At 36.6% G+C, this 20,761-nt stretch overlaps 1 protein-coding gene across 2 annotated transcripts in view; it reads right to left on the reverse strand.

Annotated features, from left to right (window-relative positions):
- The window catches only part of IPO5 (importin 5), a 44,991-nt gene that overhangs the window by 13,918 nt on the left and 10,312 nt on the right, over positions 1-20,761 (reverse strand). For both annotated transcript variants that reach the window (XR_013956467.1, XM_080613874.1), the window contains exons 3-18: positions 20,291-20,483; positions 19,683-19,785; positions 19,319-19,415; positions 18,132-18,236; positions 14,795-14,917; positions 14,577-14,697; positions 10,052-10,139; positions 6,794-6,900; positions 4,234-4,358; positions 4,055-4,144; positions 3,798-3,971; positions 3,353-3,571; positions 1,875-1,958; positions 859-991; positions 649-770; positions 35-131 (exon numbers count right to left, since the gene is read on the reverse strand). Coding sequence is in view for 1 of the 2 variants with exons in the window: in XM_080613874.1 (XP_080470000.1) it covers positions 35-131; positions 649-770; positions 859-991; positions 1,875-1,958; positions 3,353-3,571; positions 3,798-3,971; positions 4,055-4,144; positions 4,234-4,358; positions 6,794-6,900; positions 10,052-10,139; positions 14,577-14,697; positions 14,795-14,917; positions 18,132-18,236; positions 19,319-19,415; positions 19,683-19,785; positions 20,291-20,483 (1,981 nt within the window). In the remaining variant the exon portion in view is untranslated. The remainder of the gene's footprint in view (positions 1-34; positions 132-648; positions 771-858; positions 992-1,874; positions 1,959-3,352; positions 3,572-3,797; positions 3,972-4,054; positions 4,145-4,233; positions 4,359-6,793; positions 6,901-10,051; positions 10,140-14,576; positions 14,698-14,794; positions 14,918-18,131; positions 18,237-19,318; positions 19,416-19,682; positions 19,786-20,290; positions 20,484-20,761) is intronic.

The following is a 20,761-nucleotide window of genomic DNA, read 5'->3' on the forward strand; positions in this document are numbered from 1 at the left end:
TCTGTTTTCACAGTAGAATTTGTTAATAGGATATCATCATGGAAATAGAACTTCAACAAAGGAACCATCAGCTTTACAACTTGTTCTGTGTACTCCACGAATCCTTCTTTCAGCTCTTTTGCATAGCAAACCTGAAAAACAAAGCATGGAAACACCACCTTTAAGGGAAAATACTGTCACAGATGTTTTCTCACCCATGTAATGGTGAGAAAGATTGTTACAAGTTTTTTTAAATTTATTTTTAAAAGCATGCAATAATCCATTTATTTATCCCCTCCACTGTGTTTTTCAAGAAACTCTGATAGCACCATAAGTTCTCATCTCAGTCTCAGAGCATTCAAGCATTTTTCAAACCAAATTCAGAAACATCAGTATTCGCTGAAAGGATCTACTCTTCAACATCTCAAATTCTTAAAAAGTTTTGCTAACGAAAGGAAAATGATCTGTTTACCTTAAGAACTGAAGTTTCAAAATAAAGGAACTATTTTTAATCAAGCAAGCCACACACAATGAATTGTCCGAAATCTACTTGACATACCACACAAAGAAAAACAGAACTATTTCATTTGGTACTATAATGAGTATTTTTCCTTACAGATTTTGGCTTCAAACTTGATTGTCCAGCAGTACCAAAACTCTGTTACTCACCAGCATCTGGCAAGCAGTTGCTTTTTCTTCAAGGCCTGCAGTTTTAATTCCAAAACTTTGCTGATCTCCTAGATTTACAAATTCCCAACCATCATCATCACTCATATTTTCCATATCTTGCGCTGTTATACAAAGGGGAAAAATAAATATGTAAGAGCTACAAAATAATTTCAGTACTTTTTTTCAAGCAAACCACCATTTTAAACCTACTGTCTAAAAGAGCTACTTCAGGTTTAATGGATGCAGTCTTCATTAAAGGTCCCATGACAACAGGAAGGTACTGCTGAAATTCCTTTCCGAGAATTTTACACATTCTGGCCCATGCTGAGATCATGTAAGAAATCTGGAAGAGAAGAGTCAGAATTTTCATGTCCCACACTTACTTAAAAGGAATGCATAAAGGAAGAACATTATACAATAGGACTTTTAAAACGAATTTGTCAGCAGTGCATAAAACTTATTTCAAAGAGAAGAACTCATCCAATGTGCTATCCATATAAAAATGCATCTTCAAAAGACACGTCCCCAGTCTGTATTCGTAACAATGCATTAACAGTACCTCAGATCAAAGCCACTATATATGTAAAAATGTGACAGTATCAGATGCACTTGCAATGCAACCATGACTGTCTTGAAAAGTAAACTTTTTTCTGAAACGAATCATTCCCTAAATTTAAGTGATACCACTGAGCCATACGCCTGAAAATAACGAACAGAGCAAAAAAGAGAGCAGCACTGTGCTTTCAGGAGTATTTGTTTTCAAATGCACAAGTCAAAATAGCACTCCACTCATTAGAACAGCTGTCTAACAAGTCTTGTTGGACTATTTATATGGAGGTGACACCAAAGCAATAGGTCATACATGGCCAAAAAAAATAGTTAGTAATATAATAGTTATTATGTATATAATAGTAATGTGTATATATGTATATATGTATATAGTAATATATTAGTTATTATATAAAATAATAGTTAGTAATAGACAAGGAATGATCACCCACATGCTGAAATTTCTTCAGCAAATACAGATCCTGGAAGTCTCATTTCCTAAACACATTTCTGTGAAAGAGTCTAAGGCCATCTTAGGGCAATCAATCCCAATTTATGTAAGACATGCTGAAAAATTAGCCTGAAGGTGTAATTGGGGAAGGGGGGCAGAAACATCACATGTACAAAGAACATTTTTAATGCTAACCAACAAGTTATGCACTGTAATTTTAACATACCTGTGGATCATCATCTTCTAGATCACTGAAGTCTGTTTGTGTCTTCAATAACAGCTGCATTACATCTGATGCATCCTGCATAAACTAGATACAGGAAGCAATTATATGTTTTTAAAAGCAAATTAGGAGGGTACTTTTAATACTTAAATGTACTTTTACATTTAAGTACTTTTTAGACTTCAATGATCACTTAAAATTGTTTGGTGTTAAGTCCAGCACACTGCCAAGACACAAGTTCAAGCTAGAAACAGAATAATAGAATCATAGAATAGTTAGGGTTGGAAAGGACCTTAACATCATCTAGTTCCAACCCCCCTGCCATGGGCGGGGACACCTCCCACTAAACCATGTCACCCAAGAAAAAATGAAGACTGAAATGCAGAAAAATATGAAAACACAAGGTCTTTTTCTGGAAGCATCACCAAGTCATTCTTGTCTTAAGCTTCACTATATCTCTGTTCATACACTTGAAAGCAGAGGAGTATTTAAATCAAACACTACATAAATAAATACTAATATTCCAACAATTCTAACTTCCCCAGATATCCTTCTTACTATTTTGACTCCTTTACGGAACTGGGACAAAAGCTGATAGCATGAGCTACTTACTCATGAGCTTGTAACATTTTAGGTCACATCAGATGCCCCGGTGATGTTACACCTACCTTCTTTTCACTCCCCATGTTCCCAGTAATCCTCCAACAATAATTTATTAAAAGTAGTTATGCTTAAAATCTGTTTAAAATTTAGTTGCATGAATGATAAGTTTAATGGTAGTCCTAAGTCAAAGGAAAGTGCTAGTAATTTGGGGGGGGGGATTTTAGCATTTTTGTACTGTATACTTCAAATTATTTTACTTTGAAATGCTATTTTGTTTTCTTCACTCAGTAAGATGAAAGTGCGTAAACCATAATGCAAACTTGCTATCAGAACACCACTTAACCTGTCCTTCACAGCTGTTTCTCAATATGCTTACAGAAGTACGTTGTAACCAAAAAATAAAAAAATCCCCAAACCTGCCAAAATACGTCAAGCCTCATGACAAATGAGTACTTCTAGTTCTGTTAAAAGCACATTTAAACTTTTCAGGCATCTGCACACAGAAACTGTGCTAAGTTTCCTTCAAACTACATACATCTTACTAGCCATTCTGATTCTGCCCAAATGAAATGATCCAGTATTTCTCTTGAGGCAAAAAACCACTCCAAATGAAGAAAAAAAAATAAAATGAGTGCTTTCAACACTGCTCAGTGTGAAAAGACTAACTCAGGCTGTAATATTTTCATAGGATTCTATTAAGAATTCGTGCATCTAAACAGTAAGACTGTCACCTAAAAAATGAGAACAGGAAAACAAGCATAGAAATCAGCAACAACATAGCTGTATGTGTAACAAGTGAATATATTAATTCAATGTTAACTCTGCAAAAAGGGGCATTCTGAAGTATATTTAGACCATCAGATAAGACCTAAGCTTACCTTTTCTTTACCAACAGCAAGACCAATTAGGCTGATGCATTCAATAGTCTTTCCTCGTAAAAGTCTTAATTCCTTCTGAACGGCATTCTCAACAATGTGTTTTAGAGAGGGCATAAATAAGTCATAGTAGGGAACAAACTTCTCCTCTGCTGTATCTGCAACTGATGCAATTGAAGTCACAACTTGCTCCAAAACTAGCTTAGTGCCTTTCTGTATCAACTTGGAAAGAGGAAGAATAAAGTGTTATATTTCTACAGCACATTCTTTACTTAAAAGCATGCCAAATGTAAAAATCTGCTCTTGTACATCCTAATTATGTCAGTTTAGACCAACATCTGCAGCTATGTTGGTCCAACATCTGCTTATTTCAGAGGTCTTAATTCAGCTATACTTATTCCCTGTGACAAGCCTACACTCCATGAAACAATTTTTCAGTATATTATACCTCTTGTAATTTTATCACCATAGTGGAATGAAGATGCTTCACGAGATTATCCAAATATGGAATAAGCAGTGACTTAGGACAATCTTCAGTGAAGTTTATGAGTGCTGCAGCTGCATGGGCTTGAACACGCTGGTTGCCTTGATCCTCCATGGTTTGCAGAAGAGCTGCTATCACCTAAAGGAAACGTTTATTTTCAGAGAATAAGTTTCTGAAGGGGACATACTTTTACTACTTCCTCCCCGCATCGTACTACTTACCTTCTCATGAAATTTCTTTTGAAAACCAGGTGCAAAGTCAGTTGCCATTTGTCCGATAGCATTACAAGCAGCATATCTTACTCTTGGATGCTGAAAAAGCATTTCCCTCAAATAGTTAACAAGTAGTTATGAGAGCAGAAATTAAAACATTTTGAAATTATTAATAAACATATACTCACAGGATCTTGAAGGAACAGCAAAACAAAATTAACTATCTCATTTAAGATTCCCTCCATCTGTTGATGGCAACCTTCTCCAATGGCTGAGAGAGCCATCAAGCCAGCATGCCTGTATTTCCAGTCAGCTACAGAGGAGTAAAAATGAAAATAAATGTTATTCATTTTGGAAACTAAAAAGACAAACCACCTTTTTGGGGGGCAACAGAAGGAAGAAGAATGAAGAACAGAAGTGGGAAGGAAAATTGATGCATCTACTTGATTTGTCAAATACTTTTCATTTTTCCTCATACATACTTCCAGAGATGCACAAAAATTTGAGTATTTAATCCAGGCCAAATCCAGACCTAGAAAAAAAAGAATTCTTAACTGCTAGTACAAGTATGTACCATAGTTCTAACACTTGGAACCAGCATGTTAAGTAAGCTAAGCAGGGAAGCATCAGGACAGGATTTCTTTTTCCCCTTCCCATATATATATATACACACACATATTTATATATATAATATGTGTGTGTGTGTGTGTGTGTGTGTGTGTGTGTGTGTGTATGTGTGTGTGTGTGTGTGTATGTGTGTGTGTGTGTGTGTGTGTGTGTGTGTGTGTGTGTGTGTGTGTGTGTGTGTGTGTGTGTGTGTATGTGTGTGTATGTGTGTGTATGTGTGTGTATGTGTGTGTATGTGTGTGTATGTGTGTGTATGTGTGTGTATGTGTGTGTATGTGTGTGTATGTGTGTGTATGTGTGTGTATGTGTGTGTATGTGTGTGTATGTGTGTGTATGTGTGTGTATGTGTGTGTATGTGTGTGTATGTGTGTGTATGTGTGTGTATGTGTGTGTATGTGTGTGTATGTGTGTGTATGTGTGTGTATGTGTGTGTATGTGTGTGTATGTGTGTGTATGTGTGTGTATGTGTGTGTATGTGTGTGTATGTGTGTGTATGTGTGTGTATGTGTGTGTATGTGTGTGTATGTGTGTGTATGTGTGTGTATGTGTGTGTATGTGTGTGTATGTGTGTGTATGTGTGTGTATGTGTGTGTATGTGTGTGTATGTGTGTGTATGTGTGTGTATGTGTGTGTATGTGTGTGTATGTGTGTGTATGTGTGTGTATGTGTGTGTATGTGTGTGTATGTGTGTGTATGTGTGTGTATGTGTGTGTATGTGTGTGTATGTGTGTGTATGTGTGTGTATGTGTGTGTATGTGTGTGTATGTGTGTGTATGTGTGTGTATGTGTGTGTATGTGTGTGTATGTGTGTGTATGTGTGTGTATGTGTGTGTATGTGTGTGTATGTGTGTGTATGTGTGTGTATGTGTGTGTATGTGTGTGTATGTGTGTGTATGTGTGTGTATGTGTGTGTATGTGTGTGTATGTGTGTGTATGTGTGTGTATGTGTGTGTATGTGTGTGTATGTGTGTGTATGTGTGTGTATGTGTGTGTATGTGTGTGTATGTGTGTGTATGTGTGTGTATATATGTGTATATATGTGTATATATGTGTATATATGTGTATATATGTGTATATATGTGTATATATGTGTATATATGTGTATATATATGTGTATATATATGTGTATATATATGTGTATATATATGTGTATATATATGTGTATATATATGTGTATATATATGTGTATATATATGTGTATATATATGTGTATATATATGTGTATATATATGTGTATATATGTGTATATATGTGTATATATATGTATATATATGTGTATATATGTGTATATATGTGTATGTATATATATGTGTGTGTATATATGTGTGTGTATATATATATATTTATTTTTATTTTTTTTTATTATATCAAAGCAGCCCATGAGCCTATGTCTTACTCTTTAGGTTAGGAGGGGAAAAAGGCCTAGTGAATCAAATATCTGTATTTAAAACAAATACATGATCAGTACTGAACTTTTCCAGCCGTTTCCCCAAGACAGTTTAAGAACATTAACATTCCACCTAGGTATGTAAGGTTTTTCCTGCCTCCAAGTCCTATTTGTCTACTCTTTTGTTTTTTGTTGTTGTTTTTTGGTGGTTTTTTTTTTTTTTGTGATAAACACATATAACAATTTCTTTCCTGAAATAATGCAAGATTTCAACATTCCTGATTATTTATTAAATTCTTGGAATGAAGAACATAACAGTTCAGAACATGTGAATCCTGACAGTCAAGCTTCTGTTTCATGAGGATGAAATAAAATATCATCTTAAGAGAAGGTACAGTGAAGAAGTAGTTTATTCTGCACTAAAGTTCACTGGATGTTCCTAGTTAAGCTTACTCTTGCTACTCTAATTGTATGACTATTAGCATGCATTCCGGACTTGAAATTAATGATTCTACAAAACAAAATACAATTATATTTGGACCATCTGGCTACTCAATCCAAACCCAGTTGTTCTAAATTATTATTTCAGTAAACATTCGTGAGAAAAATGGTTCACAGCATTTAAAGCTGAAGTGTATAAAAGATACATCGAGTAGCTAAACATGAAGACCTAAGAGGTATCAAAGGTTCTGAAAAGGACAGAACTGTGAAAAAAAGAAAATGCAGCTACTTACGATTCTGAAGCATCTGCATAATATGTTCTTTAATCATAGGTAAAACAAGTTTTCCTCCGAGGCCACATGCCATCCTGTCCAGTGCACTCTCACCAGCAACTGCATTGCTAAATATCAGTTACAGAAACATCAGTGGTTTGGTAACTACAATAAAACAGTCCAGCAGGGCACAGAATTGCCTTCTCCTGCAGTTCTAGTCTTCAAACTTCTGCCATCTGAATACACTAGAGCCTCCGTAAGGAAATAAAGCGTACCCAAACCTAAAAGCATGCACACTAGTCACAAAACAGTTACTTACCCTCTACTGAAACATCTATTATTTGTAGCCTACTGATTAAGTCTAGTACCAAAGAAACTTAGGCCTTACTAGCACTGAAGACATAGACTGAATTTTGCAACAATTACACATACCTAGAAAGCTGAAACGAAGTTTGCAATGAATTACACAATATTACTGGCCATCAGCTTTTTGTCATGAGAATATGAACCAGTTCAGACTTGCTGTGAATCAAGTGAACCAGAAGAATTCAAGCTTTGGCACATAAGAGACCTTTCTTGCACAGCTGCACTATCAGTAGTCTAGAAGCATATTCTCTTGCCAATGACTCAGGCAGAAAACATCCAGTCCAGGTGAGGAATCTGTGACTCCCAGACAGTTGCGGAACTGAGAATCAACCAACATTATCTTTGTAAAGTGATTTGTTCCACCCAATAAAATTATTCCCTACAGAAAAGCAAGAAGGTTTCCAGGATACAGATAACTACTGGTACAGATATTACAGTCCATCCTAGACACCCATGCTGATGGAAAAGCTGAGTAATAGTTCAGAAAGGGATGACTCTCCCTCTTCTTTCATGTATCAGCCAGCTGGGTCAGAAATAGAGGTCTTCAAATTATTATGCTTGAATCCCCAGCTCTCATTACAAACTATAAACAGTCTAGAAACTCAGAAGCTGTGAACAGCAGTGCTAGTGCAAAGATATTTTACAATTACAATATTGTAATTTTTCTTCTAACTAGTCATGTTCAAATAAACAGACACATCACAAGGAAGGCAACAGAGCAGGGATACCCAGGTTTAGACTGGAGCTAAAGTAAATGGCACTAAAATTAACAGCAGCTTTTTTGTGAAATTATATTCTTTGAGCTCTTCCTCCTCACCATGAATTCATACGTTCAGTTTGAGGAAATAAAGACAGTCTATCTTAGAAAAATGACCACATACCTCCCTGCAACGTTTGCAAGGCTTTTGCCAGGAGAAGAGGAAGCTGGATTAACCTTTTCCTCCTTTAGAATTTCACTGCTCTATGAAGTCAGAGCAACAAAAACCTGGAAATGCTAAAATATTCCCTGCAGCTTTTGTGTAGGCTGACTCACATCCCCCTTAGATTTGAACACACCCTAACTAGACTACAGCCTGATGATCATTTCATGGACTGAACAGAAATTCCAGTCTTTTTAAGAAGCTACAAAGACTCAAGCACTCAAAGAAGTCAGCATGAACATCAGCTTACCAACAACTTTCCACAAAAGTGGGAAACACAAAGCAACATGAGTGAGAAAAAACTACCACCACACACACCATCATCAGAGACTAGCTGATGTCCAGTGTTTTGTGTCTAAGCCTCAAGCTCCCCTATTACTTTGTGGTCCAAAGGAGCTACATTTCTCCTTCAGGCTAAGGTTGCCAAGCATAACTTGTTTTCTGATCTTTGCTCACTCTACTTGAAACTTGTAACAAAACAAAACAAAAAGGGGGGGGGGAGAAATGGTCACTCAAAAATCCATAGACAGCTAACTTGTGTTTAGAAGCACTAAGTTACTCTGCTGACAAAGACAAATTGGCATGCCTCAAGTGGATGATTCAGAGCTCTTACTAAGCTGCCTAAAGCAGGATGTCTGAATAAACTCCACACCCTGAAAGGCTTGATGAGGATTTGAACTTTAATGTTCTATTTCCTCTTGAAATTTAGCTGAGTGAAAAGACTCAAATATCTGACAAACCTGAATGCAGCAGTGTCTGACAGTTCTACCTGTATAGCAAAATTCCAAAGTTGAGGAAACTAAACCCATTAAAAAGGTGAGAAAGGGAAGAAACAACAGCTTACTTTCAATTCCATAATCAAGTGGAACAGAAAAACAGTATTCCAAGTCAAGTAGAAATTAAGTGGGTTCTTCCATAAATTCCTATGCTTTGGTTTTGTTAAGTGTCTTTATATGCCTGATATCTAGTAGAAGTCACTATGTGGTTCAGTGGTAATCAACGTCTTTTCTACTGTCAGTCTTCCTATGTGTTAGGAATAACACATACACTTCTCAATGTGTTCAGTGGCAAATTGTTTTAAAACACTAATTACATCTGAGCCTTGAAGGAGTTGGCAGATGTGGCAAAAAAAGCACCTAGACTGGTAAATGAATATCCCTGAATTACAGAAGTCTGGAGATAGTTATCTTCTATACATATTTCTGCTTCTACTTCATTCTAACTGTATTTGGTCAAGAGCAGATGTAACAAGATGCTGTAGACAACTCACTGCCATTCTAGTGAAAATCCGGAGCAAGCTACAAAGCATGCAGGAATAAGCAAATCAGAAAGATCAGAAGATCTTTAGTAGATCTTTCTTGCTTAAGACACAGCAAGATAAATTACTGCTAGCCATAGCAAGGTATGTAAAATAACAATAAAATTGTATTTTTGAGCTAGATGAAATCCAGCAAGGAATTCCACTATGCATTCTTATATCCTTTCAAAGGTAGGCAGCTTTTCTCTTTAACATCATCTTTTCAAGGGCACAGATACAGAAAAATATGAAGAGATTGGATGTAGATGATTAAACTGGTCAATGCCTCTCAGCTTTGGCTCCAGCAAGCTTTAGGGTTTAAACAGTTAAAAAGTGATGACTCAATTTAAAGGGTTAAGAAGCGCTGACTTCTGAACTGAGCAACATAAATGACAGAAGAAACAAGTCTGAAACGTTAAAACAATGCAAAACTGCAGACAAAAGACATGCAACATGTACAAGTAAATTATAGCAATACACAAATACTAAAAGAATTTACTTGCCGAACAGTACCTAAATAGCCTACTTAAAAACTGAGAACAGCCAGATACACTGCTCATGACCAAGGGAACAAAACTGGAAGTTATTTGAGTTAATGAGAAAGTAATGCACTGCAGTTATTTGCATCTTGCACTTAAAATTTGCCTTTAGCACACAGTCTTGATAAAATATCGAAACAACTAGTTTCATAATTACCTGTCAAAATCATCATCTTCAAGCTCATCTGCATTTGCCCAGTCTTCATCTTCTTCCAAGTCAACCATCATTGCTAACATTTGAGGAACTGAGAAAAAAAAACAAGACAACAAAACCACCAAAATTTTAAGCTAGTGTTGTTTTCCTAAAATAGATGAGAAATATCTCAAATATGTTCTCAAATGACAAGCATAAGTTTTAAGTTGCCTCCTTTCAAAAAAATAATTGAAGAAAAAGAATTCTTCCTCCAGTAGCAGGTAGTCAAGTCTGTCAAACTGCATGAGCCACTAATTCACAATACATTTTCAGAAGAATATTTTCAGAACATTCAAATCAAGAAAAAAAAAATGTTGAGTGCATTTCTGACTCATAGCGCAATGCAAAATTTCTTTTTAATCATAAACACTGCAAACGTAAATTACTTATTAAAGTCTAAGTTCCTTGAGAGAGTTAAAAATAGCATTATATGCTTTAAGAACTCAGACATATTTCATTCATTTTAGAATCACAGAATAGTTAGGGTTGGAAAGGACCTTAAGACCATCTAGCTCCAACCCCCCTGCCATGGGCAGGGACACCTCACACTAAACCATGTCACCCAAGGCCTCATCCAACCTGGCCTCCAACACCGCCAAGGATGGAGCACTCGCATCTTTCCTGGGCAACCCATTCCAGTGCCTCACCACCCTCTCAGTAAAGAATTTCTTCCTTAGATCCAATCTAAACTTCCCCTGTTTTAAGTTTGAACCCGTTACCCCTTGTCCTGTCACTACAGCCCCTAATGAAGAGTCCATCCCCAGCATCCTTATAGGCCCCTTTCAGATTCTGGAAGGCTGCTATGAGGTCTCCACGCAGCCTTCTCTTCTCCAGGCTGAACAGCCCCAACTTTCTCAGCCTATCTTTATACGGCAGGTGCTCCAGTCCCCTGATCATCCTCATGGACCTCCTCTGGACTTGTTGCAACAGTTCCATGTCCTTTTTATGTTGAGGACACCAGAACTGCACACAATACTCCAAGTGAGGTCTCAGGAGAGCAGAGTCGAGGGGCAGGATCGCCGCCTTCGACCTCCTGGTCACGCTTCTTTTGACGCAGCTCAGGATATGGTTGGCTTTCTGGGCTGCGAGCGCACACTGAAGCTGGCTTTTGTTTTTTTTATCCCTGAAACTCTGACATCATCCTTCAAACATCTACTGATGAAAGCGACTACATTCATGAAAAATGATATTCAACCCTTACTGACATAATATATTTTGTTAACTGCATGTACAGTGGTCAATTAGCATAAAGTTTTACTTTTATAATAAGCTAATGGTTTATAACTTGAGATTTCCGCAAATGCAATGTAAAATTTTGGTTTGCATCATGAAAGTATCTTGCACATGATAATCCAGCAGTTCTCTACTCCTACCTCTGTGGATAGATTCTGTCTGCTCTTCTCACTATAAGTCTTTAAAGAGGCCATTACACAATCTTTATCCTAACATTCAAGTACTATACAATAAACAAAACCTATTCTTTCAAGTGTTCACACTAGAGGAAGAAGTGCGGTGATTTGTCTATTGTAAGCCTGCCTCTTCTTGGTGCACTTCAGAAGCTCAAAGGGTGAAAGTACATACACCTTGTACTTTCAGAGCAAAGTAAGGCGCTCTTAAGTATTCTTTATATTATACTACCTGCTCAGAGCAGTTGTTTGAATTCAACATAATTTATGCAAATAAGCTTTACTTTGCCCTGGAAACTAAAGTTTTCAGTCAAATACTCAACCCTTGAGGTTTAAGAATCTTTTTAGGACAATCTACCACATACCTTGAAGGCAGGCATCATAGTTAACTGTCCTTTACAGCAACCTACCTCAAAAACTAGAAGAAGCATACAGTAATCCACGCTGCTGACGAGATATACTGCAACTGATTAGGTACACTGCAAGTGGTGAATTTCCTAATAACCTTACACTACTATAACTTACTATACAGGCACAATCCTAGGCAAACTCACCTCATCATACATCTGGACAGATAAACTTCTGATGACAGAAGAAAATATTGCTTACTGACAGCATCATAGGGTAAGTATCAAGAAAAGATCAAATTATGGATTGATTAATTGATGTGGCTATGTGTCTTCAGCCAGAGATTATACCATGTATGCAGAAACCTTCAGAAAGTTTTTATATACGTACCAACATAACTTAATGGACACTAACTCTCTAAAATGATGCCCACATGTCAGAATTCTACTTATTTACTAGTCACTGAAAAGAATTTCCTTCAAAAAAAAGAAGAAAAGAGAGTAGTATAGCCCAGAAGCTTTTTAGACACAGACATTCATAAGTACACACATTAAAATGATGCACTGTCACAACTCTGTAATATGGAAGTCAACCATCATCTACCACAAATGCTATGTGGCTCCAAAAACTGCCAGTGTTCACTGCTACTAAGAAGCAAGGCCAAGAATAAACTGTCATCCAAACCTGTCTGGCCACCATTACATCTAGAACCTGCAAAAGCCTGTGAACATATTGGTTCTTCTTTATGTTTAATATGAATGGGGCTGCCTGTGAGTGCAGTTTCACAAAGAATTTTTTTAAATGTAAAGGTCTTCATTAAAGTCTCACTAAGCCCTCAAAGTCTAATTATTGCCAATATACAGACTGCATACAAAGAAGTTTCAGGATGACTAAGCCTGCTTCTTATCAGAGCATGCCATGACTGTTCATTTTCTGGAGACCAAGCAAAACTATAGCCAAAGATAGGCTGCAGCTTTCATTTCTAGGGAAAGAGCAATAAACCATTCTGCTGTATTGAACACTGAGCTCAAGGAGCAAAGTTTGAACTCATGGAATTCCTGAGCAGACAACTGGTACATAGGATACAGCCTTACTTCTAAATCACCATCATGTTCAGTAAAACCAGTGTAAGATGACAGTTTTGCTTAAGCCCCCATTCTAGTTGTCAGAATCAAGTGATCTAGCAACTTCTTAGTTGAATGAGAACAGAAACCATTTTAAACTAAGTCATAAAACCAAGGCAAAAGCAGGTTTTTTTGCTGCCTTTTAATCATACTGAATGTAACTGCTTTACTAGCTCTGCAAAATACGTCTTTCACCTAGTGATTCATTAATATTAAAGAACAATTTTACAATGGGTTTCAAACCAAAGGCGTTTCATTCCTGCATGGTACCTTATCTTAATGCAGTATCCTAATGCAAATATTTCATTGCTGAACAGCAGCTAGCAACCCAATATAAAAGTAATACATTCTAAAAAGATATGAGGTACTTCACTACATTGCTTGATCAGATAAGAAGCTTGTAATGATTTGGGGACAGCAAGTGTCAAGTGTCAGCATTCCTAACAAGCAACAGGACAGAGTATAAAGACAGCATTATAAAAATTTTCAAATTTCAAAATACATTCTAAAAGAATTTGTTCTTTAAAAAACTATTCCACAAATAAGCAAAACTTCTGGTTAAGCCAAGCAGATCCAGTTTTCAACTTCCAGTTTCCAGAAGTTTTTCAATTATTTTAATGGCATGTATACATACAACTTTCCCCAGCCCCAGCACACAAGGGAAAAAACAAACAAAAAAACCCCCAACAAAACAAAAAAACAACCCCAACAAAACAAAAAAACCCCCAACAAAACAAAAAAACCCCCAACAAAACAAAAAAAAAACCCCACAAAACAAAAAAAACCCCAACAAAACACAAAAACCACCAGCAAAACAAAAAAAACAAACACCACCAAAAAACCAAACTATTGTCTTTACCCAAGTTTCAGAAAACAAGCAAGAATTTAGACAAATACAAGCATGACAAGGAGGGAATATAATCCTTTCAAAAAGCAGGCTACAGTGCCGTGTCAGTGATCTACAGTGTGCACTGATCTACTCTCAAAAACGGTTTAAAAGGCAGAGAAATATCACTATGCGCAGCATTGCTGCTGGGGCTGTCCAGAATATTTTTAGTATTTCAGATAATAATGCACGATTAAAAAAGTGCCTCTCCAAAGAATTTAAAATCCACATGTTAAATAGACTAATTATAGACTACCTCTATTTATATAAGCATCTGATTTTTAATTCACAGCTTTAACTCAATACTTGAGGCTTAACATGCATGCTGAATTCCTTCAGCCTCCAGTTGCCAGCACCACAGAGTATCTGGCCTACATACCAAACTTTAGACAGAACTTGAGAACTAAATGCATCTCTTCTTCAGTAAAAATTTCCAAAGCCAGCAAAAAACCCTTGAAAGTAGTGTTTTACTTGGAAACGCCTAATGAAGAGTCTACCATATTGTTAGGGTTAGGGTTACTGGTGGCTGCATAAGCACAGATTAATTTATGAAGAGTCATAATAAGAAGGGATTTTCTCTATAAGAAAACTCAGTTTGGTGTCACCTAAATTTAACAGCACCAGCAAACTCTGAGTTAGACAGGGTTTTGCCACTAAGTGCAAAAGTCAGTTTAGCACTGTAAAGACAGACAAATTGTTTCAAAGAGAATGAGTAAAATACTTACTGGCTTGTGCAACGATGTTGGTATGCCTCCTCAGCATAGCAGCAGCAGTTTCTGACAAGGTCACAATTACTTCAAGTGCCAACTGACGCTGCATGTTACTGAGACTGGCATCTGCACACAGCTACAATCCAGAAGATTAGAGCAAGTGGTTACAACAGAAGTTCTGGGCCATAAAGAGTGCTTTATTCAAACACAAAACCAGAACAAACTAGCTTTACCTTCAGACTTAGTTGCAATGTAGGCTCTAACTGTGGTCGTAAATACTTGGGAACAGAATCTGCAATTTCTACAAGGGATTTCAGGACAGAATCGTCATTTTGGTAGCAGGAATCATTAACAGCCTATAAAGGGGTCAGATGAAGATAAGGTTAAATAAAAACAAATAACACTATGAATGGGACCACTGTTCTAGAAGAAATTTGATTAAATGTGATTCATTAATATAGTCTCACTTAGCATTAGTAGCTTAGCATTAGTAACTAAAATAGTTAGGCTTCAAGAACTGATCAAGAGTTTGATAAAACTAATGCTGCTAATAAAGAACTAGCTGAATCTGGCAAATACGAGCAGAATGAAGATAAGGAACAAGGAGACAATTCTAAGAGAGTAAAGTAACTACAGAAGGCCAGCCCAGCAACAATGAAAACCAGTATGAAATCAAGAGACCACTGATAAGAATTAAGTGATTGATGATGGGTGGCACATGTATAATTGAGAAGCATGAATTGGGGTAGGAGTCTCTCTGCAGAGGCACCCAGCTAGAGCTGTAACCTGAGAACTAATAAAAAAAAACCTAATTGGAAGCCTTCATTCAGACTCTACGTTTTTCAGTGGGATCCTAGGGTCGGAAAACACATAAATCTAACAGCTACAAAGGGATAATATGCAGGGTTGAAAACGACAAGTTTTCTACAGTAAGTTATGGCTCACAATGTTATACGCCATCAATTTTGGCCCATTATTAGTTTAAATCTAATATAGTAGACAGACACTCAAAGAATTATATGGTCACACATCAGAGGCACCAACATGCAAAAACACATACTATGCTTTGACAAGCATAATTTCAAAATCCATTTTAAGTTAAGAAAAACTCTTCAAACTAACTGCTCATAAGGAGGAAAATGAGTAACTTATTTCTCCCCCCCCCCGTTACATGACAGCAGCTTGGAATAGCTTAAGCTTACAAACACCTGACAACTCTGGAGAGCCACCGAATTAAAGCAGACCTTTCAGGCTTCATTCACAGGACACAGGAAAAAGAAATCAAGCTTTTTGCAAGTATCCTTCCTACACCCATAGCTACATTCTGAAAAGTAATTTAAAACTTACTTTTAAGTGATCAGGTTGATACGTTAGTACCAAAACAGCACAGAGTTATTCAAAGGTGTTAAAACTCTTCTAGAAGTAGCACACAAACCCAAAAACTCCAAAGAAAAACAAACAAACAAACAAAAAACCCACCAGTCTTTAAACAGACTTCTGGGGTTTTAAAAGAAATTTTCATTAGCTAAGTGTTTGATATTTTCCTAATGTAGAAACATCTGTTGAAGAGTTATGTGTTTTTCTTAATACTTCAGTCTAAGATCCAACACTTTGATAATGCCACTCAAACAGCCCACACTTTCAACACAGAAGCAGCATTTTCTAATATCAGAAACATTCTGTGAGGGGAAAATAAATTTATCTTGGTTAAAGCGTTTTGTACTAATAGTTACCACTCATCCTTTGATTTCGGAAAAGAATAATGCAATCCTTACTAGAAGTTCCTTTAAAACTCCGTATTTTATACCCATTTCATCTCTGACAGTTTTTAAAGCAATACTAGGTTTCTGAAGAAAGAAGTTCAAAGCGCACAGTGAGCCCTAAAAGGCAGAAGCACTTTTCTGTAGTATCAGACACCAGCAACCACAGAAGTAAGCTGAAGGTCCAGCTGCTTTTACCTCCACTACAAGGTAAATCTCCTGCATCTAAAAGTTCCAAGTATTAGTACTAAAAGTTCAATTTTCACCATAACCATTACATATTTTACTGAAGGGACTGAATTGCCAAGTCAGACCTTTAGCTTTTTTACCATGCCATATTTCAAAATTAACTTCAACAGCAACAAAAAAAGCATCCAACTGTTTCCGAAGGTCACTCACCACTATTCTAGCACATCCCATCTCCTATTTATAAACTCAGATCTTCATATCAATCAATCTTGCATTACCACAGCCAGAAAATCTAGTCCTTCTTGCAATAAGTGCTTTAAAAAGACAGACTTCATAGCACAGTTCTGTGCTGTGTACTTGCAAAATGAAGCTTGAAAATGCAAGCCAAGTGCATGTGTTTTTACAGCCTAAAATAGTAGCACTGAAACTTATAGCACACAAAGTGGGCTACCAGTCTGAAGTCTAAAAACAGCATACTATTTAATTGCCAAACATAAAGACAAATGGCATGCCCACCCCAAACCCTACTTCACTCCCACTCATGCAGCACTCAGTAGCCAAAGTCCTCTCAACCAGCTACAATTTTTGAACAATACAACTGTTATTGCCAAAGTCACAGATAGGGACTAACCACCAGTGACCTCAATATCAAAATACTTCTTGTACACACTACAGAACATTTTCAGTTCAGCTAATTTTAATAAATTCCCCTCAGTTTACATTTAAGATCAAGCAGAATTCCATCAGTTGCAGAAGCCAGCAAACTTGGCACAGTATTTCTTCAGCTTGCCACAAAGCACACACAGAGAAGGTTTACAGCTTATACTGTCAACAGGAACCTGCTGTACTGACTGTAGCTAGCAGTCAGCCTTTAACTTGAATTTAGCCTAATTTAAAATTGCCAAAAGTTCACTACCACTGTTATCACAGGTACTGAGTTATTTTGACTTTTTCTTGATATACAAAGAGAACTGTACTGTGAAACTGTTGCCATTCGGCCCTCAAACCATTTCCACCTCTATTTTGGTTTACAATAAGCTTCCCCTCAAGAGTAAACAATTTTATATTAGAATTCCAACTTCCCTCAAATTCATTCATCCTAAAAAAGATCTAATCCAGCTTCAGAAATGGTATGAAGCTTAAAATGGCATTTTGTTTGCCATTTCCTATTTTATCAAACTACAAAGATCATTTGTCTAGACTGTTGTTCTTACTCTAACAATCTTTGTTCAGAAAATTCTACACTGTCCCTTAAACTGAAGAGATACAGGATATTGTGGGTCAATGAATTCCCCAAATACTGATTACTTGAAGTCTCATGGTTAATTTAAAAGCAGTAAGATTTTGAGTTAGTTAATTCAAAATACCTAGGTAACACTGTGTAAATTAATCAGCATTAAACTATGTACCTTAAACCACAATAAACTAGCTTGTATTTATGAAATTCCATATCAGTTTCCAGTTTTATCTTGCTGGTGGACTGAAGCCAGGCTAATTAAGATAGAGTTAATCCAGGTCTCAACAAAAATTCATATGCTACACAAATTTGCAGACCAGCAATTTGTTTGGATACAGTCAGACAGTAATAAACACATTAAGTGTTATTTGTGTGGTTTCTTACCTGCAAGATTCCAGGTAGCAAGTCTGCAAAATGTTTAAGCAGGGGAAGATTGTGCTCATTAGCTAGTACAAATGCAGCTGCAGCTCTAGCAGACAGAGTCTTGATCTAGAAGACAGGATTGGAGAAAAAAACATGAAGACCTGGTAATGAAACATGCCTTTATTTTCTTCTAATATTAGGCCTATTATGTGACTACATTTTGTATTATCATTTCCCTTTTACACTTTCCTAATAGCAATTAGTTTTTAACACAGATTTTACATCTTGCTTCAAATTAAGGTAAAGCAGTAATGAAGATCTTCAGCATGTCTTATATGATATAAAAATGTTTATCATATTATGAGGTGGCAAGTATTCCCTAGTTTTGTTTGCATTTGGTTTTGTTTTGTTGGTTTTTTTTTTGGTGGTAAAAAGTATTGTTTTCAACTTCTCTCCCTATTTCAAATGTGTATGCAAGTATCAAAGTCCCATTTTTCAAGAAGTGTGATCTAAGTGTTCAAAACATGCTTCTTTCAAGGCATGACTTGTGGTACTTTAGAAAATATTACTCAGTTGACTTTCAAAGGTCAGAAAAAATAATCCATGGGGGAGCAACAAACTGAACCCATATACCACAGCAGGGTTTCCTATCCTTGGCCAGCATTTTCCACAACAAGAGAAACATTTTCAAAGTACAATTCTTCGCACAAATCAAGAAATCTGAAGCCTTCCAGAAGAGGCTTGCTAATATAACCTTACAGCAAAACACAAACAGTTCAAGGAGCTGTCGCATATTCAGTTTTGAGACATACCGTGTACGGACACTATGTGTGGAGATACTACGTGTTTATATGGTTAAACACAAGGGCCAGAAAGAAAGCTTAACAAGTAGTTTCTGACCCCTCAATGTTGCTAGCTAAACCCCCCGGCTCTGCTTTGGCCCACTGTAATTAGGTTTCTCAAAGCATAACTACTAGGGAAGAATCTGGGCCTAGGCAGTGCAAATAGAAGCTACCCAGTAAGTTTTAAGACCATAAAAAGGTTTGACCCTTTTGTTTTGCAGTAGGCATAATCAAAACTCCAGCTGTACATCAGTGTCAGGTAATGCCATTCTCTGGTTGAAATCTGTGGTTTAATCTTCATATTTGAGACTACTACACTAAGTTCCTATGCTCAAGATGTAGTAGGAAAATAAGCAAAGGTCTTACTGATGGATGCTCTTGATCTTGCATACACTGAACCAGCATTCTCTTAATGACCTCCAAATAGTGTTGCTGCTGGTTCCCAAAAACCCCGGGAAAATTCCTAAGGATAAGACAAGACAAAAACATAAATAAAACCTCACAGTTTTAACCTTATTTTAAGCTTATCCATTGTTTAAGCTACAGATTGTAACTATACATCTAAGAGTTAAGTAAACCAAAATACCTCAGAATAAATGAAAAATATATGATTGCTTGTTAAAAATGAAATACATGATTGCTTGTTAATTCAGTTGTGGCAGTTTTTCTAACATTTTTACAGCCATGATTTGTCTAACCTGAAAAGATGTAGCAAAGTCTGAAGCCTTACCAGAAAATATGTAGAGCAGCCTCACGCAGACCCACATTCTGAGAGCTGACAGAGTCAAATAAGAATTTCAGAACTTCTGGCCACTGATTGTTGCCATCTTCATCTAGACGAAACAACAAAATTTCAGGATAAGCAAACTTAAGAGTGGTTAGATCTCAACTGTGTAGGGCAGCCAGTCATCACTACTGGAGTTAATTAAAAAAAACCCAAAACCCTGATCTTCAGACGTGCCCAAGTCACAGCGTAAATTTTAAATCAAGAGGCACTCAGGAACAGATGATGATCTCTATTTACTGTTACATAACAGGCCTCAAGAAAGAAACTGATGCAGATGTTCAGCACGACATTCATGAGAATTTAAACAAAATTGGATTCTAAATCTTAATAGAATCTCACCTGAACTCAAGCCATTTAAAACTCAGAGTTAAGGAATCTTATTTTTATCTGATCAAGGATAATGTGAACAAGTATTAGGTTTTATTTTAAACCATGAAATCAGTTAGTACATCATGTGCAAATGTCTACAGAAGACCAGAGAACAAGAGATAAAAATACAGCTACTATCAATACATAGACATTTTACCACAATACCAGCTTATATAAAGTACCTATTAAATTCCTGGCCAATTCAGCAACTATGTCACAGATTTTTTTTCTCATACTGGACTGCGTTTCCAACTGAATAATCAACAGCAATCCACTTTTGATAGAGGTCTGATCATCAGGTGAAAGAGCTGGATAAACTTCTTCAAAGGCAGAAGACAAAAGACGACGTAGAAGGACAGCTGCCATTTGTCTAGCCTATTGAATAAGAAAAGTAGGTTAAAAGTGTTTTGATATGATAATCCTGATCTTATGAGGAAAGAAGACCAACATCATGCTTCCAAATGACCATTTTTCTCTGTGTAGACTTGTTTGGTGAATGAAGTACCTCTCAAGCAACAACAGATGACAATTATGACAGTAAGTAAAAACCCAGTAAAGAAACATGACCTCATGATCATGTTTCTCACAATTACAGCTCTTCAAAGAAATAATCGTAAAATCCACCAAGGTATTCAGTTTTTTTCTAGAGATGA

Source organism: Psittacula echo, assembly GCF_963264785.1.
Source record: "Psittacula echo genome assembly, chromosome: 3".
Taxonomy (NCBI): domain Eukaryota; kingdom Metazoa; phylum Chordata; class Aves; order Psittaciformes; family Psittacidae; genus Psittacula; species Psittacula echo.